Source organism: Emericellopsis atlantica (genome assembly GCF_019669845.1).
Source record: "Emericellopsis atlantica unplaced genomic scaffold F5Z01scaffold_18, whole genome shotgun sequence".
NCBI lineage: Eukaryota > Fungi > Ascomycota > Sordariomycetes > Hypocreales > Bionectriaceae > Emericellopsis > Emericellopsis atlantica.
This window is the reverse complement of record NW_025764720.1, coordinates 35757-57864: the sequence shown is the minus strand read 5'-3', so window position 1 is coordinate 57864 and position 22108 is coordinate 35757. Positions and strand designations below refer to the sequence as shown.

The 22108-nt window shown below is 54.6% G+C and overlaps 10 protein-coding genes across 10 annotated transcripts; 6 read left to right on the top strand and 4 right to left on the bottom strand.

The window, feature by feature from the left end:
- Window positions 1–1929: 1929 nt before the first annotated feature.
- F5Z01DRAFT_637693 (Mu homology domain-containing protein) lies at window positions 1930–3351 on the bottom strand (the record flags this gene model as incomplete). Its single annotated transcript, XM_046262304.1, has 3 exons — window positions 1930–1936; window positions 1989–2958; window positions 3015–3351. 3 exons carry the CDS (start codon window positions 3349–3351, stop codon window positions 1930–1932), a joined length of 1314 nt encoding a protein of 437 aa, XP_046116861.1.
- Window positions 3352–3933: 582 nt separating this feature from the next.
- Window positions 3934–5755, top strand: F5Z01DRAFT_168766 (phospholipase D). Its single transcript, XM_046257871.1, has one exon. It carries the CDS (start codon window positions 4166–4168, stop codon window positions 5606–5608), a length of 1443 nt encoding a protein of 480 aa, XP_046116860.1. The 5' UTR covers window positions 3934–4165; the 3' UTR covers window positions 5609–5755.
- A 146-nt stretch (window positions 5756–5901) lies between these two features.
- Window positions 5902–6573, top strand: F5Z01DRAFT_675342 (S-adenosyl-L-methionine-dependent methyltransferase; the record flags this gene model as incomplete). The annotated part of the gene is made up of 1 exon (XM_046265135.1): window positions 5902–6573. The coding sequence occupies one exon, from the start codon at window positions 5902–5904 to the stop codon at window positions 6571–6573; it is 672 nt and encodes a 223-aa protein (XP_046116859.1).
- A 357-nt stretch (window positions 6574–6930) lies between these two features.
- Window positions 6931–8928, top strand: F5Z01DRAFT_169085 (uncharacterized protein). The gene is made up of 5 exons (XM_046257872.1): window positions 6931–6974; window positions 7045–7131; window positions 7196–8014; window positions 8063–8632; window positions 8687–8928. Exons 3-5 carry the CDS (start codon window positions 7422–7424, stop codon window positions 8874–8876), a joined length of 1353 nt encoding a protein of 450 aa, XP_046116858.1. The 5' UTR covers window positions 6931–6974; window positions 7045–7131; window positions 7196–7421; the 3' UTR covers window positions 8877–8928.
- Window positions 8929–10076: 1148 nt separating this feature from the next.
- Window positions 10077–12311, top strand: F5Z01DRAFT_725607 (uncharacterized protein). Its single transcript, XM_046266639.1, has 3 exons — window positions 10077–10685; window positions 10743–11029; window positions 11081–12311. Exons 1-3 carry the CDS (start codon window positions 10559–10561, stop codon window positions 11951–11953), a joined length of 1287 nt encoding a protein of 428 aa, XP_046116857.1. The 5' UTR covers window positions 10077–10558; the 3' UTR covers window positions 11954–12311.
- Window positions 12312–12344: 33 nt separating this feature from the next.
- On the top strand, window positions 12345–13866 carry F5Z01DRAFT_168570 (cyclin-like protein). The gene is made up of 2 exons (XM_046257868.1): window positions 12345–13356; window positions 13415–13866. The coding sequence occupies exons 1-2, from the start codon at window positions 12538–12540 to the stop codon at window positions 13631–13633; spliced, it is 1038 nt and encodes a 345-aa protein (XP_046116856.1). The 5' UTR covers window positions 12345–12537; the 3' UTR covers window positions 13634–13866.
- A 585-nt stretch (window positions 13867–14451) lies between these two features.
- On the bottom strand, window positions 14452–15861 carry F5Z01DRAFT_168321 (alpha/beta hydrolase). Its single transcript, XM_046257865.1, has one exon. It carries the CDS (start codon window positions 15703–15705, stop codon window positions 14845–14847), a length of 861 nt encoding a protein of 286 aa, XP_046116855.1. The 5' UTR covers window positions 15706–15861; the 3' UTR covers window positions 14452–14844.
- On the bottom strand, window positions 15814–17578 carry F5Z01DRAFT_168306 (uncharacterized protein). The gene is made up of 4 exons (XM_046257864.1): window positions 17523–17578; window positions 17005–17466; window positions 16223–16955; window positions 15814–16169 (listed from the first exon to the last, which is right to left on the bottom strand). Exons 2-4 carry the CDS (start codon window positions 17149–17151, stop codon window positions 15922–15924), a joined length of 1128 nt encoding a protein of 375 aa, XP_046116854.1. The 5' UTR covers window positions 17152–17466; window positions 17523–17578; the 3' UTR covers window positions 15814–15921.
- Window positions 17579–18287: 709 nt separating this feature from the next.
- F5Z01DRAFT_168343 (major facilitator superfamily domain-containing protein) lies at window positions 18288–20410 on the top strand. Its single transcript, XM_046257866.1, has 2 exons — window positions 18288–18692; window positions 18757–20410. The coding sequence occupies exons 1-2, from the start codon at window positions 18466–18468 to the stop codon at window positions 20315–20317; spliced, it is 1788 nt and encodes a 595-aa protein (XP_046116853.1). The 5' UTR covers window positions 18288–18465; the 3' UTR covers window positions 20318–20410.
- F5Z01DRAFT_168265 (glycoside hydrolase superfamily) lies at window positions 20411–21832 on the bottom strand. Its single transcript, XM_046257863.1, has 3 exons — window positions 21329–21832; window positions 21111–21273; window positions 20411–21055 (listed from the first exon to the last, which is right to left on the bottom strand). The coding sequence occupies exons 1-3, from the start codon at window positions 21721–21723 to the stop codon at window positions 20504–20506; spliced, it is 1110 nt and encodes a 369-aa protein (XP_046116852.1). The 5' UTR covers window positions 21724–21832; the 3' UTR covers window positions 20411–20503.
- Between the last annotated feature and the right edge of the window lie 276 nt (window positions 21833–22108).

The window sequence follows — 22108 nt, the reverse complement described above, 5'->3', positions numbered from 1 at the left end:
AGCATGGGCAGTGTCGTACCTGTGGGTTTTCACACGGTATCAGGATTCAGGAGTACGTAGTAGTCAGTCGGCGAGGGGCGTAGCTGGGAGGTCGGCCGTTGCGATGCGGCGATAGGTGAACTAGTAAACCCGAACAAAAGACACTGGACAAGGCGGCAATACGGTCATGATATTCAGATATGGTGCGATGAAACAAAGGTGACGAGGCGTGGTTTGGAGCGCTGATAATAATTATGGACCGTTCAGGGTCGTGGACGAATGTGAGGAACGGCGAGAAGAGGAGAAGGTGATGTGTCACTCGACTTCGACGCTGAGCTGCGCGCTCGCTCTGCACGCCACCTCACATTCCGGTACTGAGGCGCACTTTCAGCCTTCAGCGGACAGGCGATGGACACGGACTGGACTGGAGGCTGGGTTGTTGCAGTGCCGGTATCTTCCCCCTGGCTTCCACAGGCCATTTGTACAGCGAGACCTGCCTGTGGTCGGGGCGTGCAGCTGCCACTCGCTCGCGTGGCAGGTGCCGGGCTAAGGCACAGTGCGCGACAGCAAGGTGGTGCCTCGTGGCTCTAGCTTCATTGGCGAGATTGCGGGCCAATTTAAGGCAAAAGAACCTGAAACATACAGTCTGTAAAAAGAAAGACAGACTGTGCTTTCTCTTGCATTGACGGCAGTGCTTCTGATCGAGTCGTCGTCTTTAAATGCCTGTCCTCTTATTCAGAACTAAATTCTGTCGGTCTTCATGAGTGGACGGCTGCCACGAGTAAATTTCACAGCTTTGAATATGCTGCAAGCGAAAGGTCCTGCGTCCGCCCGACGTCGCACGGTGCGAACCGTGTCACTGTGTCGTCCGGCGATCACAGCTCACAGCTGCAGGACAGCAATCTACCGGCAGTGAGACAGACAAGCCCCCTAGTTCTGGACCCCAGGGCCCTTACCGCGATATCACGATTCTGATAAATTCTGGTGAATCACCTTGCGAAATCACAAGAACACTGTCGGACCTTATCTGCGAGGACGCTTCAACGCAATACTCAATTCATGATTCTGGTTGTGCATTCTTCACTTTGAGCTCCCACAGCGCACTAGTTAATGTCTCTTCTCTGCACAACCTTTCTCGCGTATTTGAACTTCAACACCTATAACTGATGATTATGTTGGTCTTTCAGACGTCTAGTTGCCCTGTTCGTGGCTAATACTGCGCTGCTGCTTGGCGAGTCCGCTCTTCAATGGGAGCTGTTTGTGCGCAGGCTTGGAAAAACTGGTAGACAGAAGATCAGTCGCCAAGAACGACTCTGGCGCATTTCTCGCCATATCTCGCACCGCATCCATGGGGATTGGGAGATAGACCCAACAAGCCACCTTCTCTCCCCTGTAGTCGTCAATGCGGCCTCGTGTACCCGTATGTTGTGGTCATTTGACCACATGGCACGAACGCAATTGGGCTTCAGGGAGATAGCCTCTACCCAGTACCATGCTTTGGTTGGCGACACGCCAACCCCATGCCCATCAGACCATAAACAAACCAGTGAATGACCTCGCATGTTCCGACAAGCCTGGCATGACCAGGCGAACCGTGGTTACTGGCCGTTCCTTTGAGTAATGTGACTTCAACGCATGCTTCGCTGACACATATAACCGGCATAAAGGGTCGTATCCGACGCCCCAAGCGCAATAAGAATGACGCAAAACCAGTCGCGGACACCAAATCCGATGATAGTACGGGTTGCCCAACGCGCAGACCTGCTTCTGGGAACCAGTCGACGCCGTGCCGACCAGCCTCGCGAACAGGCAAGGGCAGCCAGGAGAAAAGATCAACCATGGTGGTAAAATTGAAAACGCCAAAAGTGCCGTTCAACAGAATGCTCGTGATATCCATAAACGCCAGACATGCTCCCTACAGCCATGTTCACCTCATTCGAGGAAATTGCATCAGAATCTGCGTGCAAAGTTAGCATATTGCTCGCGAAGACAATGGACGGGCCACTTACCTAATTTCATACGACCCAGCCCTTGTCATATACCGTACCCATTTCACGCTTGAGTAATTGCTCTTCTCAAAGACTTTGAGGTACCGCACCAAAAGCCCTGAGCTGGTAAACATGAGCAAACTAAAGTTCATGCTCAGAGGTGGGCGACTCCATGTGCGTTGGTTGGTCATGCTGGTGAGGATAGCCTCGGCGCTGAGGACAAACTCGCTCTGGCCGGTGAAGCGGCTAATCTTCCAGACAATAACGTTCTCCGAAGGCTCGTACTTTGCCTTGCCCTGGGTGCAGCGCTCCGTGATCTTGGCCGTGTTCAGGGGCGTCGGGATCTTGATGACGACGTTGGTGGCGAAGAGTTTGGGACCAAAGTTGGCCTTGACACCGATGCTGTACTCGACCTTGGACCGGCCAACTTCGTTAACGATGGCGTGGACCTTGAAGGGGAGGTTGACATTCTCGGTGGCGCGGTAGCGCATGAGCTCGAATTCACCATCGGGCGGGACGAAGCTGATGATGCGGTCGCTGTCAAACTTGCCAAGCTTGACGCACTGGTGGAACTGGCAATCTTCCAGCGTGACACTACCAGCCGCTGCTTTTGTTGCCTTAGTGCCCATGCGGTTGCCACTGGGGAGGGTGTGAAGGCCGTCATTGTCGAGCAAGAGGCGGTCGTTGAGGCCGAATTTGCACTCGGGGGTGCCGGAGAGGTACGCGCGCATGATGATCTGACCATTGACGTCGGCACGAAGGACGGCACCCGTCGCCGACATCAGGAGGTTGATATCCTCGATAACGTCAACAAAGGCCTCGTTCTTGCGATACTTGACGTCTGCCTTTCTCCAGGACAGGGCGCCAGTGGCTTGCATTGTGATCCTGGACGTGTTTTCGGGTCGCGACTCGGACTTGACGCCTTCGGTCGTGATGTACATTTTGAGCGTGTCGGTCTCGGTGTTCTGAGGATAACCAAAGTCGATAATCTCTAGGTCGGATTAGTATACAGGGCTTTGCACACAAACACAGCTTCCTGGGACACACCGTCGAGAAGTTCGTAGACAAGAACAAAGTTGTTCTTGACGGCCTCCTCGTCGAATTTGCCAAAGTACCCCCGGCCGAGCTGGATCAGCCGGTACAGGAACTCAAAGACGAGCGCGGCATTGGCGTTGCTCTTGGTGATGGCCACCAGGTAGATGTTCTCGTGCTTGACATGGCTAAAGGTCGTGCTTCCGAGGGTCAGGATGGGAGAGCGGACCTGGGCATTCGAGATGACCTGGATGCGGAAGACGTCGGCGAGACGGGGGCGGCAGTCGTTGCGAAAGGCGCGGAAGATGAGGTTCTCGCCCTTTTGATTGAAGATGAGGACGCCTGACAACATGGTCACGGTGAGCACTGCGCGCGCGTCTGCCTCGGATCCTACTTCGCGGGTGGGATGCGCATGCGATCGGCCAGGCGAGGAGTCGAAGGCGTTCGTTCGCCAGGAGGGAGCACCGAGTCGTGGTGGTGGTGGTGGTGGTGGTCAGGTCCGTCGTGGTGGGGAGCTGGAGCTGCCACCGATATTAAGTGGATCTACATTTCAGGGGACACGACAGGCAACGAAGGCGCCGACAAGGCTCAGACGGCGGACATCCGACAGGCGCTTGTCCTTCTTCACATTTGTTTGCCTGGACTACGTATGTATAATTGACCCAGGCCCAATGCCTTTCGGTTGCGAAAGGGTTGGCTGAAACTGCCAAATCGCTTTGCAGATAGATCGGGATGTGCGCTGGGCGTTTCTTAGGTGGATGTGTCCGCACACGCGCCTTCGTGACGACCTGTCAGTTACTTCGCCTGCAGCGTACGTACTATGTTGCCCACCGCCCACTTCTTGCAACCGGAGACCTGGAAAATGATACTACGTACTCCTAGGACTGCAATTGCTTCTTGTATTACATACGTATGTACAGCCGTCATTGAGCAACCACGAGCACGTTGGTGTGGCTGATGCGCCAGGGTAAAGTATCCGTAGCCGTTGTGGCGCGTCCATAATTATAATCCCGATCAAGCGCAAGCGCTATCACCTGCCTGCAGCCGAGTCATTACCACCGTGAGACACGGTTGGCAATATTTGCTTCACCCAGCAGAGCCGTAAACTTTGTCGCTCCTTTCTTCGCGTCCAGAATCACCGCGCTCGCGGAGGTTCCTTGCTTGCCATGTCAGGCTTTCCCGAGTCGTTTGTCGGTCCTTGGACTGACCGACTCCGCGCGCACCGCGATGATCAGCTCAACGACTTCCCAAACTACCACATCGCGAACCCTGAGACGCTCATCACCACGAGTGTACCCAGGGCACTCTATGTCGGGACCGGGCTGAGTATCTTCACACGCGCACTGCTGCCGGCGATGCTCAATGCGCAACACTCCATTCACTTTGTCACTTGCTACTGGGCAGAATCACCGACCCTCAGTTCCTTTAGAGAGACGCTTCTGAAGCTCGCCAGCGCGCGAGCCGACATGTCGCCTGGGCAGAAGCCCCTCAGGATCACAATCGGATTCTCGTCCAGCGGTCTCTTCCAGAAACTCTTCCACACCTCGTCACGCAATGGCCATGTGGTACCACCTCAGGAGTGGGAAAAGATGGGCCTGCCCAGCGAGACGGCCTTGAAAATGGGCACGATCGAGTTGACAGTGAAGAGCATCTTCTTTACGCCTTTCAGCGTCATGCACCCCAAGTACCTCATCGTGGACGGCGCGAGATGTTGGGTGCCCAGCTGCAATGTGAGCTGGGAAATATGGTTCGAGGGTTGTATCGAACTCGAGGGCGAGGTTGTTGGGCAGCTCATGAGATTCCACGATCAGACATGGGGTGCCCACGGTGCCACAGAGCTGCTGTCAGTAGGCAACAGACGATACTCCTCCGCTACCTTGCAGCCACTGCGTCACAAACGAGCTTCGCTGCATTCCGGGGGCCTCGACATGTCGGCCACCCAGTCTCTCAAGTTTCCGGCCACAGCGGCCACACCCACCATTCTCCTGCCCTCTTCGCATCATCGCAATCCTCGCTTCAGCCTGTTCCCCTTTCTGAGCCAATCCAGCCCTCCAATCACACCTCTCAACGCGGCACTGTTGACGCTCATCGAGAATGCGCAGCGGCAGATCAACATTGTGACACCGAATGTCACGTCGTGGCCGCTCATGGAGGCCCTGTTGGCGAGTCTCGCCAGGGGCGTCGACGTTCACATCCGCACCAGCAGGAGCATGATGGTGATTGAGCAGCTGGTCACAGCGGGCACGACGACTGCGTGGTGCCTCGATCGCTTCATCAAAAAGTACAAAGCACTGGTCAACTCAAAACCAAAGCTCAACGACCCCGAGGCCCCTGCGCTTGGTGTCGGCAGGCTGGACATTCTGTACTACAAGCCGCTCAGTTTACGACAGGGGGAGGACGACGAGCCCGTACTCAGTCATTTCAAGATGACCATGGTCGACGAGGAGTTTGTTATTTTCGGATCCGGCAACATGGACCGGGCCAGTTGGTGGACGAGTCAGGAGATTGGCGTGCTATTGCACGCCCCAGAGTTTGACGGACAGAAACTCTGGGAAGGCGTCCTGGAGAATCGATCCGAGGTTGTCTTTCGCTCGGCCGACATGTATTGAGGGCAACCCCTCACAATTTCAGCGTCGTCGTATTTTGGATACAGAGCGCTGGCCCGTCGGAAACACCAAGCCAGTGTGTATTATAGCACCACCTACAACTATACTAAATCGTAATGTCTTGAACCAGATATCGGCAGAGCAGTATCGAGCCACTTCGGCCCAAATCGGGGCCGAAATTTGGGCAACCGAGAACCGCAGCGAGGCACCCCGCATTGACTGATGCTCTGGGTTGTACTATAATCGTCTGACAGCATCACTCACTCAATTATTCCAGGCAAGCAAACGTCACCGCAATGGCTAGTACCACTGAAACATCACCAGGTATCAAAGAGCGCCTCAAAGCCTCATACGATGGCGTCGCAGTGACCTACAACAAGTGGACCGAGAAGCACTCACCGCGCCGTCTTGAGTACCTGGAGAAGCTCAAAGATCATGTCCCCTCGCTGGCAAAGTCAGATCACACGGTGTCCGTCGTGGAACTAGGATGCGGGCCTGGCTCGCCCGTGCTATCCCATCTCTTGTCCGGCAATGAGCAGCTACACGCAGTAGCCAACGACCTCTCCACGACACAGATGGCTCTGGCCGAGGAGAACCTGAAAGCCTATACCTCGCGCGTATCCTTCTTACCAGGAGACATGATGCAGCTGAGTGTTCCGGACGACTCGCAGACGGCTGTCGTGGCGCTGTACAGCTTGATTCATCTCCCCGCCAATGAGCAGGCGATCATGGTCCAGCGTATCGCCGGCTGGTTGAAGACCGGCGGATGCCTTTTGGCGAACTTCGCCAAGGAGGATACCGACCATGTGATGGAGAAGTGGCTGGACAAGGAGGACTGGATGTTCTGGAGCGGAATGGGGGTGGAGGGCACCCTCAAGGTGTTGAAGGAGGCTGGATTCTCGCTGGAGAGTAGCAAAGTGGAAGGAGACGAGGAGGAGACGTTTCTGTGGGTTATCGCAAAGAAGTAAGACCTCTTTCTAAAGAGCAACTTGCAGTATGGCGGGTCTGAAGCTCTGATCAGCTTTTGAGTTTGTTGGACTTTGGAGTCATGGATCCGGAATGTGGCAGTCGTCAAAGTGGACCAGTGTTGAAACCGAGACTCCGGGGAGAGCCCTCAGCTCCGTCACTCCGATCAAAGATCAGCATCCTCTCTACGCATGAAAGGAGTTTTTATCTGCAGGTGCAATGAGTGACTTTATTACCAATCATTTGGTACACGTCATCGTGCAAGCCTTACTCCCCGATGAGGGCTCCCTTGCGCGGGATTCCAGAGAGCTTACACGAAAGCATCGAATCGTATAAGAGTCCAGATGTCTTTGCCAGGTACCTCGGGTCTTTAGATCGAAAAAATCCTATCAGGCAATGATAAGTGAGCAATTAATACGCCATAGTGGAATTACTCAGTTCGGATCTTGACGTTGACGTTGGGCCAAACCTAGTATAATTAGTGAAAGGGCCAAGCCGCAATCCATGCTGTGACGACATGACTTCGAACCACGTCCACCACAGAACCTCGGTATGGTCATGCAAGTGGTGAAGCCCGGAATCCTGTGGGGCAACGGGAGTCGTTTCCTTCGCTAACTGATTCAGTCGGAATTCTGCACGATTCTAAAGCAGACAGGTGGGTATGAGCTCATCTGTTACAAATCCACGGCTGGGCCCATGATGCAAGATCGCAATGGACTATCGTGGACCCCATATATAACAGGCCGGCCGAGCCCAGGGACTACGCCAGCCTCTACTGACACATAGACAAGACCTTGTCCGTGAAACCATTATTCCCTTTTCTCATAAAAATACTAGACCAGTCATTAAAATGGCACCCAAGCGTCAAGAAGCTGAGCCTGTTGATCCCAGCCCCTTGGGTCAACCCCTCCCCTTTGCCTTCAGCGGCAAGACGGCCAAGAACCGTTTCCTCAAGGCCGCCATGACTGAGCGCCTGTCCTCGTGGGACCCCAAAAACCTCGAGGCGCGCGGTGTCCCTTCAAAAGAGCTCGTCAATGTGTACAAACGCTGGGGTGAGGGTGACTTTGGCGTCATCCTGACCGGCAACGTCATGTTCGAGTATGACCATCTGGAGGCTGCTGGCAACCCCATCATCCCTCGCGGTGCTCCCTTTTCTGGTGAGAGGTTTGAGGCCTTCAAGGACTTGGCGACTGCATCAAAAGCACACGGGAGCTTGGTCGTCGCCCAGGTCAGTCACCCTGGACGGCAAGTTACCGACACCATTCAGCCACACCCCATCTCCGCAAGCGATGTCCAGCTCGAAGGTGACGTTATGGGTATGCGGTTTGCCAAGCCCAGGGCTATGGAGGAAAAGGATTTCAAAGACGTAATTGAGGGGTTTGCCCACGCTGCAGAGTACTGCTACAAGGCCGGATACGACGGTATCCAGCTTCACGGCGCCCAGTAAGTGTTGCGCCCACGGATCAAGTGAGCGCAGCTAACTTTTGACAGTGGTTATCTTTTGGCCCAGTTCCTGTCGTCAACGACAAACAAGAGGACCGACAAGTATGGCGGTTCGGTGGAGAACCGCGCCCGCATCATCATTGAGATTGCGGATGCCATCCGTCAACGTGTCACCGACCCGGCCTTCATCGTCGGCATCAAGGTGAACAGCGTCGAGTTTCAAGAAGGCGGCTTCTCGCCGGAAGATTGCAAGGTTCTGTGCGGTCTGCTCGAGCAGCACCGCTTCGACTTTGTGGAGCTGTCTGGCGGCACTTACCAGTCTCTCGCCTTCCAGCACAAGCGCGACTCCACGAAGAAGCGCGAAGCCTTCTTCCTCGACTTTGCCGAGCAGATCATTCCCGAGCTGAAGCAGACCAGGTCGTATGTCACTGGAGGCTTGCGCACGGCCAAGGCCATGGTCGACGCCCTCAAGACCGTGGACGGCGTTGGCCTCGCACGACCTGTTTGCAACGAATTTGATCTCCCCCACAAGCTCATCACCGGAGAGGCACCGAGTGCTGTTGATGCGCTCATCGACGAGCAGAACTTTGGTCTCACAAATGTCGCCGCTGGCACACAGTACGTTCAAATGACCAGTCGCGAGTGTGTGGCGCAATGCTGACCCATGGATAGGATCAAACTTGTTGGAAAGGACAAGCAGCCTCTCGACCTCAGTCGTGAGGACCACTTGCAGAAGTTCAACGAGTCAATGAAGAAATGGGGCGAGAGCATGGCAGACAATGCAGACCAGTCCAAGTACGGGTTCGTGGACATTGACGGTATTCAGCTCGAACCGTATGGCACTGCTTATGCCGCAGCATAAAGGAGTTGATAGATGTGCTGGTCCTCCTGGGCGAGGATGGCCAGGTCAGCCGATAGATATACAGCGCCTGTTAGAAGCCGAATAATGATACACTAGAAGAAGATTATGGCCTTTTGTTGAACAGAAGTCGGTGCACTGGTGCTACGTAGCTTTGTGAGTAATAGCCTGCAAAAGTTCCAATGTCCCGAAGGTGATGGTTACAGTTGATGAGGGTATATCTTAACCAGTGCCCATTGACGACGTCGGGGCAAGATTCGCCAAGACTATTAGGAGGAACGAACCAAAGGGTCCCATGGGCCACGATTCTGCAGCATTTAGGCGTACAGAAAGAGGCTGGCAAATTCGAACGTTGTTGAGCGGCAAATGTGCCACTATCAGGCGCGAGGAGCAGTTGATCCTTGGATGGCGAAGACCCACTCGGCCAATCGCCTCTTTCAGGGATATTGATGAAGACGGTTGAATGTGAGAAGCCAGAGTGTGGGCGAGGCGGGGAAACCCATGCAAGTGGCTTGCCGCTTGTTGATAAAGGGTTCAGAACTTCAGGGAGGAAGGGAGGGGAGGTTGGAGTCCTGCTCGTCCAGGAAATCGCACTATTTGACGCAGCCGCGCGTCCTTGAGCGTAATTCTGTCGAAGCCAGTTCGTCATCGACTCGTGTCCGGATCGACTACCATTCATAATAATGGAAGGCGCAGTAAGTGCTTCGTGTCGAATTCCAAGCGTCGTGGGGACACGAATGGCGAACAACGGAACCGGTTTGTGTCAGAATTCTAACGTTAGGAGCCGACTCGGCGCCTCAAGCAAGCTAGCCACAGGCTGGACAGCCGCTAGAACGTGACGGTGGAGATGCCCACCCCAATTTTTATCGCCAGACTATTTTGAGCGCCAGCGACATCTGGAACTTGGTTGGAACGCTGGACGAGATCGTGTCGATCCAGGGGCAGAGTCGCAGAGGACGTGCGCTTGTTTGAGGCGAGGGACGATGTCTGGCGCTCGGCTTGCCACAGAGCAGACCAGAAAGAAAGAGAGAAGAAAAATTACCTAGCCTGATGCTGCGATAAGAGCGAAAGAGACGCGGAGGGATTGACCCCAGGGCCACACGTCGACTGGTGCGTCGAGTCGCATCGACTGTGGGTGAACCGTTGGTCGCGGATAGCCCATGCATGCAAGCGTGAGCGCTTTGCATAATGCAGGTGCATTCGAGACCTTTCGTCCTCCATTCAGCGTCCGCTGCACCACACCTTCCCCAATCTTCGGGGCGCTATGCCGCCTGAGCCCGCTACTGTCCCGCCGCCAGGGCAGGTCCCTCCAGGGCCCGGCCAGTCATTCCTGTCTCGGCGCCACCCATCGGCAGCCATGGCAGGGTACCTTTCAATCTGTACGTACAGACCCTGGACATCCCAATCCAACAACCTCCCAAGTGCTTTTCTGCTTTATTACCTTGCTCTTTCACCCAACCCCCTCAGTCGTTCAACATTGTTTGTACGGATCTTGCGGGTTATAGCTGTCTTTGCGCCGTCCCTCGCTTGCGCTATTCCCTCTGGCGATCCCCCAGCCGATCAACCAACACATCACGCCTTCATTACATTGATCTCTCCATCTTGACGCTGCTGGCAGCCTCAAGAGTATCGTGGCAGCAAACACTTGGACTAGGACACTCGCTCTTGCTCAACCCGCCAACAGAATGCATTTGACCAAGAAGTTCGACCGGGCCTTTCAATGGGCGGGTGAGAAGATGGGCGGCGAGGCGCGCACAGCCCAGCCCGAGGACTTCAAGTCGCTGGAGGCCGACATGGCCCTTCGCCAGCAAGGTTGGTACCATCCCAAGGGGTTCAGATACTGGAAGATGGAGCTAACTGTCCTCGCAGGCATCGAGCGTCTTCAGAAAGGAGTGAATTCATACGCCCGCTGGATCAGCCGCCGCTGCGATGCGCTCGAGGATCGCGAGCGTGCAAGTCCCACGGGCCTCTTTGGGCGTACAATGGCCGCCCATGGTGAAGAATACGGTGCCGAATCGGAGCTTGGCAACAGCTTTGTCGCAATAGGCCAGGCCCACGAGCGTGTGGCTGGCTATCAAGAGGTTTTCCACGAACAGGTCAACAATACCTGGGGCGAAAGCCTCGAGAGCAGCGCCTCCATGATGAAAGAGTATCAGGTATGCGGATAAACCACCTGACACGATTTTTGACAATACTAACGTACTCAGGCTGCCCGCAAAAAGCTGGAGAACCGACGCCTTGCCTACGATGCCAGCACTGCGAAGCTCAACAAAGCCCGTCGCGACGACTTCCGTATCGAGGAAGAGGTCAGGAACAACAAAGCCAAATTCGAAGAGTCAAGCGAGGACGTCTTCCAGCGCATGCAGGACATCAAGGAAGCCGAAGCGGACAGTGTCCTCGCTCTCAACGACCTGCTCGATGCCGAACTCGAATTCCATGAACGCTGCGTTGAGGAACTTCGACGCGCCAGAGAGACGATCGACGCATCTGCTGGCGGGGCCGGTCCTGGGGCAAGAGCTCCTCCCCGTGTCCAAAGATCATCGCCTCCTCGTACAAATACTCTTCGCCCGGCTGTCAGGAGTCGTTCAAACACCGCCCGCTCCTGGCAAGATCCAAGGTCTAGTGCCGTTTATGAAGAGCCCGAACTCGAACAGGCGCAAGCGCCAGCTATGCCTCCTCGTCTACGCAACATCTCCTCTGGCGGTGTCCGTGGCTTAGCAGCCGCCCCCCCTCAGCCGCCCCGACCTAACATGTCGCGAGCTTTGACTGCTGAACCGCGGCCAGCACCACGGTCTAGCGCTCCACCTCTGCCGTTGACTCGTGTGCGCACAGATGGCGCACCTTACGGGGGCAGGACTGACGATGTGTTTGGTGATGACGCGTCCACCGCCAGTGGCAGTGGGAGTCCAGACTATGGCGAACGTAGCTTGAGCCCAGCTACAAGCTATGGTAGCCTCAACCGCAGCACTGGGGCGTTGGCGTTGAATGGGGTCAAGAAGGCACCGCCTCCTCCTCCCGTCAACCGGGCCAAGAAGCCGGCCCCTCCCGTCCCTGCAAGGAGAGAGAACTTGAATTATTAAAGGCGAAGGCCGGTCATGGCGTTGAGGTGTTGTCTCAGGTTGTTGCAATAGCTGGGGGGTTGCCTCCGTGTTTCTTTTTTGGTGTCGGGCCCAATTACCCTTGAATAACGTATAACTGCATTTTTTGTTTCTTACATGGAATGGAAACAGCGGTCTTTGAAAGTCGCGGCATTTTGTATTTGTGAAGACAGCACTACGTACACGATAGCGGGACTCGATGCTCGATCAATGGCAGCAATTCTGTGTCTACACGCGTAATGATTCTCGAACGGGTCAAACGATACAGCGAACCCAAATGTTGCTGCACAATCAATCTCTAGATTTTGAAAGCCAAAGGTCTCATCTTTGTGCCTTGGCGAATTGTCGTCTTCTATCTACGGAGAAGAGCATTTCGAACATCGACTTAGGGTAGCTCAGTTGAATCACAGTGTTTTACTCTTCTACACTGTGCGATAACTGTGTGTTATCTGTCACTGTGCAGCCTCCGGTGCAGAGTAACCAGCTTCACTTCAACAGAACGCAACAGTGAGTCGCTTCGAACCTCAATTCCCTTCTTGAGCCCCCGCAAGAGCGCACAAGCTGCCATGGCTACCGAAGACGCCAGATACCGTTCTTCAAGCCAGTACCGCGTCTGGTCGTACAGCCCTGCTCGCCTACAGGAGCTTCGCGCAAGCACCAACGCGCTCGCGAAGCAACAGATCGCACCTCATCTACCCGCCGATCCCGCACCCGACTTCGTTACAGCAGAGGAGGAACTGCGGCTAGTACAATGGGCGACCGTGGAGCTCCTTCGCGCGGGCGAATTTCTCGGGATCCCAACCGAAATTCGAGCGACCGCGGCCATCTTCTTCCGCCGATTCTACGTCACCAACTCTGTCATGACCTACGCGCCGACCGAGCTCCTCAAGACGTCGCTCTTCTTCGCATGCAAAGCCGAGAACCACCACATGTCCCTGGGCGAGCTCAGCAGTAAGCTGCAGGGCACGACAGCGGAGCAGATCCTGGCGGGCGAGTTCTTACTGTGCCAGGGCATGCGGTTCTGCTTCGACGTGCACCATCCTTTCCGCGCACTGGAGGGCGCTATCTTGGAACTCAGGCGGCAGGCGCCCCACGAAGAAGAGCGGATCCGCCAAGCACACGTACGGACGCGGGAGATTCTCAAATTTAGTCCGTTGATGACGGATGTTTACTTTCACTACACGCCGAGTCAAATCATGATGGCCGCGCTGCAGATGGTGGACGCAGGGTTCGTGGACATGCTCATACCGGGGAGCGGCAGCGGAGATGATACGGCCACTGCTGCCTATACGCAAATGCGGGACAGGATCATGGGCGCGATTGCCAATTGCCGGACCATGCTGGAGGAGGAGCCCCCGAGTAGGCTCACTGAGTTCTGGATCACAGTAAGTGTTGGCATACCCCTGGATGTTTGTCAACGCGGTAAGCTGATGTGATGTGTAGCCCATGAAGCCATTGCGTCGAAAGCTTCAGAAATGCCGGGATCCCGCTCGACTCGATCTCGTTGCGTACCAGAGGTCGAAGCGTGAAGAAGCTCTGAACAAGGAAAAGAAAGACGCCAATATCGCAGACGACGATGTGTTTGGTGGCGGCGGCAGTGCGCGCGACACCAAGCGCAGAAAAGTCGACGCGGTTGAAGACCCTTTTGGACCGGCCCTATGAGTCGACTCAACATGGCCAACTCGCGAGGCGGCGAGCGCTGGCTTGCTGACAGACGAACAAACGCGATTTGCTGTCGCGACCTTGGAGACGCAACGGGAGAGCTTTGGTCGATACCCCCCCAGCTCTTGTTCTCGAGCTGAGATACAGCCCGTCACGGACGGCTACCAACCCGCCCTTGCCAAGCCATAACCATTGAAGGGCAGATTTTGCAAGAAGCTCATGTATCGACTTTCGGAGTTCATATTGACACTTCCACGTCGCCGACCAGCCGAGTCATATAGCTCTGACACGACACACCACCTTGGCAAGAGCAATGTCGTTGCCTTGTGCAAAATAAAAGGTATTACCTGGAAATCTGTCATTGAATTCTGCTCAATGGAATCACCTAGCTCGGAGACTCGATCTTGTTGGTTCTTTACGTGTTAGACCTGGAACTGATGCGCTGACACGAGGTAGGTAGCCAAGCCACCACATCGCGTTCTCCCGGCCCTGGATGACTGGCGGCAGCAACAAACCTCGTGCCATGACACACAGTTTCTCCATCTGGGGATTATCCGGGGTGATATCTGGTCATCGAGTGAACTCGCTGCGTTTTACGATGCGAGCACCGACAATGAGCCCATGAAGCTGGTGTGGTTGGCAAGAAGGTGACTTGGCCTCGCCATGCTCACCGGAAGGATTAGTTAAGTGTTTGGCACAATGTGACGCTCGAAAGCAACGCAGTAGTCCGCCCTCCTCAATCATACAGTCTCATCAGGCGTTTACTGGATCATTTCATCAAAGTATCGTCTGGCAGCCTTATCCCCAGTGACCTTTGGCTATGACCAGGCCAGCAAACGAGACCCTGCAACCTCACATGTGCCTCTGCCCGGGTCACCTTTGTGGACAGCGCGTGTGTACTTGTGCATAACTTCTTGGTCACAATGGCGCTATGGATGTCACCTTGGGGTCCCGAATGCAAACATGACTGGCGACACGACGAGGCTCAACCACTCAACCGCGGACCTTGAGTGTGCTGCGGCCTACAGTTTTGTGAGCTCCGGCAGCTCTTCTGTTTCTGGGGCAGATTGTAACTAATTTGCGTTAAAGCGTCGTCGAATGAGAAGGCAACAGAAAGTGTTTCAGCTGGCTCATACCTTGAATCGGATTCATTGTCGCAACGGATTGTATGAGGCTCAAGGAAGTACGAACAATTTGACTGCCGCAGGCTCTCATCTATCTCCTGTTTGTCTCGCCTGTGCCAGGAATTTGGTCAACAGCTCCGCGATCTTCACTGGCTGGTCTTCGAGCGAGAAATGCCCACAGTCTTCCACGATACTGAGATCAGATCCCGGGATGGCTGCATGAAGCTTGTGAGCCCAGTCCGTCACCTGCCAGCTATCCTCCGCGCCCCAGATCAACTTGACCGGCAATTGCCCGAGAACCTGCATTTTGTCTGCGATCTCCATGGTGTGCTTTGGATCGTAGTGCTCAATCTGATGCTGAAAGATGCTCGCCTGGCCGACAGGGCCGCAGATGTAGCCGAGATAGGTATCGAGGCTTGACGAAGCGAACTGGTCTTGATTGTGCACAGCCGAGAGCAGCCAGTCCCTGAAGCGACGTTCGTGCTCTTCGACAGGGGCCCTCGTGATGTTGGCAAGTCCGCCCTGCATCTCTCGGGTACGCTTCGATGGGTAACTGTCAAATGACACAACATCGACCAGTGTCAGTGAGCGCACACGCTGTGGGTTGAAAACAGCGAAACGTTGGGCGACGGCTCCGCCAATGTCATGAGCAGCAACGTGTGTCGTTTCGAGTTCCCAATGTTGCAACAAGCCCTCGAGGATCGGGACTTGGCCTGAAATAGACGTGTCGACTGACGGATCCCAGGGGCGCTCGGATAGTCCAAAACCCAGCAAGTCAAACAGGTGCACTTTGTACCCCGCGGAAACGAGAGATGGGACAATATTTCGCCAAATCAGAGAGGATGACGGGGTGCCATGAAGGAGTACTATGGGTTCGCCTTGGCCGTATACACCATAGGCTATGCGGGTGTTGTTGATGAGAACATGGTGAGTTGCCAAGATGTCCATGGTGGCCCTCTAGAGTCCTGTTTGAAGAAGAAATAAGTTGACAATAGCCATGAAGAACAGAGGGCTAAATGCCTATTAGTAGATCCAGAGACCCTCCACTGGGTATGTCTTGCGCAGGGCGCGGGTCCACCTCAACGTCACTCTTTTCTACGGGCAAGTGAGCAAATTCCTATCTCAATACAAGATTTGTCATTCTAAGACTTTTTCAGACGGCAACTAGCCATTGAAAGGTGTTTCGTACGGCCTCTCGGCCTGGGGCGTGATCCGTGCCAGGTGTCTGCGCTGTCCGTTCTCCCAGTCAACCAGGGCGCTATGTTGCGTCACACGATTATCCCAGACTACCACCGTCCCAGGTTCCCACTTGACGCGAGCTTGAAAGTCGGCCCCGAACGCAAGATGGTCACACAAGAACTTGAGCAGAGCATCGGACTCCTCTTGCTTGAGACCTACAATGTCGCGAGTGACAGAGACACAGTTAGTGCACAACGACAGAATTGTCAGTCAAGAGTACACTTACACTGGGAGTTAACGTAGAGAGCTTTCTCTCCAGTCGCCGGATGCGTGCGGACGATGGGGTGTTCGTTGACCACAGGCTCCCTTCGCTTGATACTACCTCTGGCAACGGCGGCGTTGACCTGCTCGATGCCCGAGTGCGTGGCTTTGAGACCATGAAGCCGCTCCTGGAAAAGAGGACTGAGACGCTTATAAGCGGTTACACCATCTACAAACAGAGTGTCACCGCCAGTGTCTGGCCCATCAAGGATGTACAGGAATGTGGTTCCTGGAGGCTGTCTCTCGTATGAGACGTCCGAGTGCCACTCTGTAGAGGTAGTTCTCGACTCGAAAAAGGACTTGTGTCCCTGGTCCTGAGCACCCCGGTGCACAAGATGAACCTCGGGGTGTCCTTCAGGCGAGCCAGATGTGGGATGGATATGGTGGCGACCAAAGCATTCGCCAAACTTGAGTGCATCCGCAATCGGCAGGTCTGCAAAGTCCTGTTTCCGAAAGGCGACCACTTTACGCTCGGCCACGAAGCGAGCGAGTTCGTCTTTCCCCTTGTTGTTCAACGAGCTGAGCTGGATACCATGGACTTCTGTGCCAATGGAAGGCGTCAGATGCGTGACCTTGGCCCCCTCGGGTAGCAAATTGGGGAACGAGGGGTCGGCATCCAGACCGTGCTCGTAGTGTTCGAAGTCTTGGAGAGGGGGATACCTCTGCTCTGGGTTCCACGTTGGTAGATATTTGGGGTACTGATGGCCAATGTTAGAGGTGGTAGCTGGATTGAGCGCTCATGCTCACCTTGGCTGGAACTTCCCCCGTCTTCCCTTCTTCGACATCGCGGTCCAGCCTCAGGACTTCGATCTCCTTGTACCGCCCATGGTGAATCCTTTTGCTCACGCGGTCTGCAGCCGGGTTGGAGATTGTCTCTGTCGCTGCTGGTGCCATTATTGTCGCTGTGGATTGGGTATGGAGCTTCAAGGGGCTTCTACGAGTCTTTGGAGGTTTATTTATATGTTCAATTCAACCTTGGGTCGGCAATCAATGGCATACCCCGGGACCGATATGGCGAGATGACCAAAATTGCTCATTCGCTGACCTTGGTGAGTATGTGGCACCCTGATTATGGTGTCGACATTTCGACCGCGATGGCGCAATCCATTGCGCCATGCGAAACAGGTGTCGCTATGAGGGATGATCGTGGCGTAATTGATGCGGGACAGTGAAGACGCTGACAAGTGAACTCGGAAATTGCCCCTTGAGCTACGCAGACGTGTCAGCTATGCTGGGACTTGAGAGTGTAGCGAATCGCCAAGTACATGTACTCGCTTCGCATCAAGCTCTTTGAACACCACCCTGGCCGCGGAGTATTCGGTTGTGCCACAACTTCAGGAAGAGCGCATTGAGGCCGGGCAACCGTGATGGCTGAGGTGACTTGCGCGAAAGGCATTCATTCCGGCTATGAGACGACTTCTGCGCGGTTGACACCGCGAAGTGTCAATGTAGACGGTAGTGAATGGACGAAGTTCGAGCTCGATTGAGCAACATTCTAGGGACTCTAACCGTCAGTAAATACGTTTGAAAACTGCTGTAGACAGAATCGGCTCATCTATGAGCACGATTCCCACTAACATTCACGGCGACAGGGCCGAGGAATCAAGGATCCGAGTTCTGCTTTGCCGAGACTGCTCCGTCTTTGGTGTGTGAGATGAGCTTGAGCAGTGGTCTGATCGGGAGAAATCGTGTGGCAGCATTCATGTGGCCATAGTGCGGTCCACGCCTGCTTGCAGCTCGACATCCACCATGTCCACGTGTATTTTCTTCCAGCATCAGGCTGTGTGGAGCGATAAACAATAACCCTGTTGAGACTGCTGGAGACGGGCGGTCTGTTGCCGGGGATTGATTGGACAGGAGCATGCGGATGGATCATATCTGATCCTCTTCGGAGATGCTATTGGACGGAGCCCCGCCGAAGGCTGATTATCTGATCTGATTACGGCCCTCGGCGTCTTGGCCATGCCGCGATATCGGGGTGAGATACCTTCTCGGTTAGGATAATGGCCTGGAACATTGCTCGTGGCAGGGCTTGCATTGGTGTGAGAAAGCGGCGAAGAAAATTTCGCTTCCTGGTCTTGGCCCTGGTTAGGTATTAATATTGGCAGGATTGCAACGCTGTTTGCCTGTCTGGCTTCCATGTTGTCTCCGCCCTTTGTATCCTGTACTTCCAGATACTCTGAATTCTTCCTCTTGGTCTGATCCAGAATGAAATCCATCCAGCAGGAGCAGCTGCAAACAGCCGACCAGCGTGCGCCGGTCGTCGACGCCAACGTCTCCGTCGGCGAGAAGAATGGCTTCCAGCAGACCACGCTCGGTACACCGTCTGACCAAGATTCCGAAGCTGAGGACAAGGATTTCCAACAAGGTGTCCGCCGCGTCCGCGCCATCACCTCTGTCTGGTCCAAGAAGACACTGGTCTCCATGTTCGTCATGTACGTGTCGCTAAGCCAAACCGGATCTACTTCGAGCCTTCACTAACCAAACTTCCCTTAACAGGCTCTATCTAATTTCCTTCGTCGACACCATCTTCAACTATGTCGACTCCGCGCTCAACCCATACATCACGTCTTCCTTTGGCAGCCATGGCCTCCTTAACATTGGCAGTATCCTAGCCACGATTCTTGGTGGCTGCTTACCTCTCCCGCTCGCCAAAATAATCGACATTTGGGGCCGCGTCGAGGGCTTTTGCATCATGATGACCATCTGCATCTGCGGCATGGCATTGAAGGCGACCTGCAACAGTGTCCAAATGTACATTGGGGGCCACATTCTCTATTGGACTGGGCATATCGGCACCATCTATGTCATTACTGTCATGCTGGCCGACATGACGACCCTGACCAACCGGGCTATTATCTACGGCATCCAGCAGACACCCCGAATCGTGGCCACCTTTGTCAGCCCTCGCATTGCTGACGCCTTCTACACACATGTCAACTTCCGCTGGGCCTATGGCAGCTTTATCATCATTCTCGCCACCTGCAGCGTGCCCGCCATGGGCAACATGGTGTACATGTTCAAGTCAGCCACAAAGAAGGGCATCATTGAGCGCAAACAATCCGGCATGCCTTTGCTTGAGTCGATCAGATTCTACATCGTTCAATTTGATCTTTTCGGCATCTTGCTGCTTTGTGGCGCCCTCTCCTGCCTTCTCCTGCCGTACAGTCTGGCTGCGTATGCACCCAACTACTGGTCGACGCCGTACATCATCGCCATGGAAGTAGTCGGTGTTGTTCTCATCCCATGCTTCTATGTATGGGAGGCCAAGTTCGCACCCGTCCAATTCCTTCCCTTTGAGTACCTCAAGCAAGGGACAATCATTGGATCATCCATCCTCAGTGGCATCATGTACCTGTCTACCTTCACCTGGAACGCCTATTTCGGCTCGTACCTCCAAGTGGTAAACAGACAGAGCATCTCCAATGCCAACTACATCCTGAACGCATACTCGCTCACCTCGTCCGTGTTCGCACCCTTGATCGGATGGTTCATCAGCTATACCGGCAACATGAAGTGGACAGCCTACGTCGGCGTACCAATCATGCTTCTGGGAACTGCCTTGATCATCCCCCTGCGCGAGCCGGACACGAACCCCGGAGTCCTGGCCTTCACGCAGATCCTGGTCGGCTTCGGCGCGGGTATCTTTGCGACCACTGCCCAGATCGCTGTGATGGCCCCTGTCAGCCACCAATACCTTGCTGTCACAACTGCTCTTCAAGGGCTGTTTGGCGGTGTTGGTTCGTCGATTGGGTATGCAATTGCCGGTGCGTTGTGGAATAATGTGCTTCCCAAGCAGCTGTACAACCGTCTGCCCGAGTCCTCAAAGGGCGATGCTGCTACTATTTTTGGCGATATTGTGCTGCAAATGTCTTTCGCCGACGGTACACCCGAGCGAGAGGCCATTGTTGGTGCGTACGCTCATGTCATGAGACTGATGGTCATTGCGGGTGCCTGCACGATGCCCTTGTGCTTGCTGGCCATCTTCATTTGGAGGAACATTAACATCCGGAAGCTCGAGGAAGAAAAGGGCAAGCAGACCAGGGGCATGGTATTTTAGATGCAAAAAAGCATACTTTCGAATATTTGAAGACTTCCGTGAATTGCTGAAAGCACAGCAGGAGATGATAAAGTAAGATTCTTAACTTCCAAGACGTCATGACACACCTCAAGTTATTTCGTATATACTATATATACATACTGCGCCTAATCCTTCATGTTCATATTCTCATCCAAGCGACGAGCCTCAGTACACACTACCCGTCCAGTCCTGGGCGGCGGCAACTCCAGTGGCTCCATTGATCGGTCCGGCCAAATCGACGCCAGAGTTGTCGAAGATGCCAAACTTGTCGCCACTGTCCTGGCTGGGGTCGTATGAGCATTCGCTCGAACCCGCAGGGAGGATCTGCCAGTACAGGCTAGGCAGACCGGCAGAGTTCATGTCCTCGACCTCGGAGGGGAAGGCAAAGTTCCGGTCGTACTTGGATGCGTCAATGCCCCATTCTTCCAGATACACCTTTTTGCCATTGCTCTTGTCCAGCCAGCTGCTGAAAGACCCGCTCCAGTATCCAGGCACACTAGCATAACGATGGACAGAGATGGCATCGACTGCATCACACTCAGTGACAGCGGGCAAGAACGTGCAGTCATGGGAGATGTCGCCACCCAGACCACCGGTCGAGATGAGGATACTGTTGTCGGCGCCAAGCACGTCCCGCATGTGACGAGCACGGCCACAGGCCCATCCGTGAGGGTCGCCGTTCTGGCAGTTGCTATAGGGGGCAGTCATGGGCTCGTTCTGTGGGGTGTACGTCAGAATGGCTGCCTAAAAATATCCTCGCTGGGCATCTTACCTGCAAGTTGAAGCTCACAATGGCCTCGGGCCACTCCTTCCACACCTTTCCGGAGTGCGCGCCCTTGTAGTTCAAGATGTGGGTTAGGCGGTTGTCGTATGCATCGAAAGCATCCTGCTGCTCGTAGAAATAGCCGGGACCCCAGCGGTCGTAGTAGGCATCCCTGTGGTTGTTGTTGGCATCAGGACAGGGCTTGGCCTTGAGCGGCATGAACTTACTTGCGGTAGTCGTTAATCAAAGAGTTGCCGTCGTGAGGCGAGATGATTGTCTTGATGTTCTTGTCCACCAGCTTCACCAAGACCTTGTCCAGTGCGTCCAGGGTCTCATCATTGTACTGGCCGATGGTGTCCTCCAGGGCGGGAACGTCGTTGACGAGCTTGCTGCCCTTCTGGCAACCTGAGCTCTGTCGGTTGGCCCAGAGGCGGACCACCTTGACGTTGTAGTCGGACAGCTTCTGGATGTAGGCGTCCTGGTCGTCGTCGGAGAGACCCTGGAGGTAGTACAGGTTGGTGCCACTCCAGGAGGGAGAGCTCTGGCGCGGCTGCGGAGCGGCCAAGACGGCAGGCGAGCATACCGCGAGGACGGCAGCAACCTTGGACAAGACGCTCTTCATGATGGAGATGTTTGAAGTTGTGAGTATGTGTTGTGGGCAACAGAAGAGTGGATGAGTATGGGCAAAAAGAAGCTTGAACCCACGAGGAAGATCTCATTTATATAGTATTTTCTATATACACATTCACATTGTAGACTACAATCATATTCAATGACATCGTGAAGTGGCAAAGCTGCTAACACCGTTCAGGAAGCTCCTGATACTGGCGACGCGATGGAAGGGGATTCACGCTGGATGATGCCGATCACAGGCGCAAGTGCCGTGCGACTAGTCTGTCTTTGGCAGACTGATTGAGTGGATTGACGCCTTAACACATGTTTCGGTCGGCCGACCGATCGTGAAACGCTTCATATGGTCCCCTCTGTTGTGGGCTGAAGGATCGCAC

Excerpts from the sequence above, each read along its gene's own strand:
- F5Z01DRAFT_168766 (XM_046257871.1), top strand. The coding sequence starts at position 4,166 with ATGTCAGGCTTTCCCGAGTCGTTTGTCGGTCCTTGGACTGACCGACTC.
- F5Z01DRAFT_169085 (XM_046257872.1), top strand. The coding sequence starts at position 7,422 with ATGGCACCCAAGCGTCAAGAAGCTGAGCCTGTTGATCCCAGCCCCTTG. Across the intron at positions 8,015-8,062 it reads ATCCAGCTTCACGGCGCCCA|TGGTTATCTTTTGGCCCAGT; the intron begins GTAAGTGTTGCG and ends AACTTTTGACAG. Across the intron at positions 8,633-8,686 it reads AATGTCGCCGCTGGCACACA|GATCAAACTTGTTGGAAAGG; the intron begins GTACGTTCAAAT and ends ACCCATGGATAG.
- F5Z01DRAFT_725607 (XM_046266639.1), top strand. The coding sequence starts at position 10,559 with ATGCATTTGACCAAGAAGTTCGACCGGGCCTTTCAATGGGCGGGTGAG. Across the intron at positions 10,686-10,742 it reads CATGGCCCTTCGCCAGCAAG|GCATCGAGCGTCTTCAGAAA; the intron begins GTTGGTACCATC and ends CTGTCCTCGCAG. Across the intron at positions 11,030-11,080 it reads CCATGATGAAAGAGTATCAG|GCTGCCCGCAAAAAGCTGGA; the intron begins GTATGCGGATAA and ends TAACGTACTCAG.
- F5Z01DRAFT_168570 (XM_046257868.1), top strand. The coding sequence starts at position 12,538 with ATGGCTACCGAAGACGCCAGATACCGTTCTTCAAGCCAGTACCGCGTC. Across the intron at positions 13,357-13,414 it reads TCACTGAGTTCTGGATCACA|CCCATGAAGCCATTGCGTCG; the intron begins GTAAGTGTTGGC and ends TGTGATGTGTAG.
- F5Z01DRAFT_168321 (XM_046257865.1), bottom strand. The coding sequence starts at position 15,705 with ATGGACATCTTGGCAACTCACCATGTTCTCATCAACAACACCCGCATA.
- F5Z01DRAFT_168306 (XM_046257864.1), bottom strand. The coding sequence starts at position 17,151 with ATGGCACCAGCAGCGACAGAGACAATCTCCAACCCGGCTGCAGACCGC. Across the intron at positions 16,956-17,004 it reads CGGGGGAAGTTCCAGCCAAG|TACCCCAAATATCTACCAAC; the intron begins GTGAGCATGAGC and ends ATTGGCCATCAG. Across the intron at positions 16,170-16,222 it reads TCTCTACGTTAACTCCCAGT|TCACTCGCGACATTGTAGGT; the intron begins GTAAGTGTACTC and ends ACTGTGTCTCTG.
- F5Z01DRAFT_168343 (XM_046257866.1), top strand. The coding sequence starts at position 18,466 with ATGAAATCCATCCAGCAGGAGCAGCTGCAAACAGCCGACCAGCGTGCG. Across the intron at positions 18,693-18,756 it reads CTGGTCTCCATGTTCGTCAT|GCTCTATCTAATTTCCTTCG; the intron begins GTACGTGTCGCT and ends TTCCCTTAACAG.
- F5Z01DRAFT_168265 (XM_046257863.1), bottom strand. The coding sequence starts at position 21,723 with ATGAAGAGCGTCTTGTCCAAGGTTGCTGCCGTCCTCGCGGTATGCTCG. Across the intron at positions 21,274-21,328 it reads TTGATTAACGACTACCGCAA|GGATGCCTACTACGACCGCT; the intron begins GTAAGTTCATGC and ends CAACAACCACAG. Across the intron at positions 21,056-21,110 it reads TTGTGAGCTTCAACTTGCAG|AACGAGCCCATGACTGCCCC; the intron begins GTAAGATGCCCA and ends TACACCCCACAG.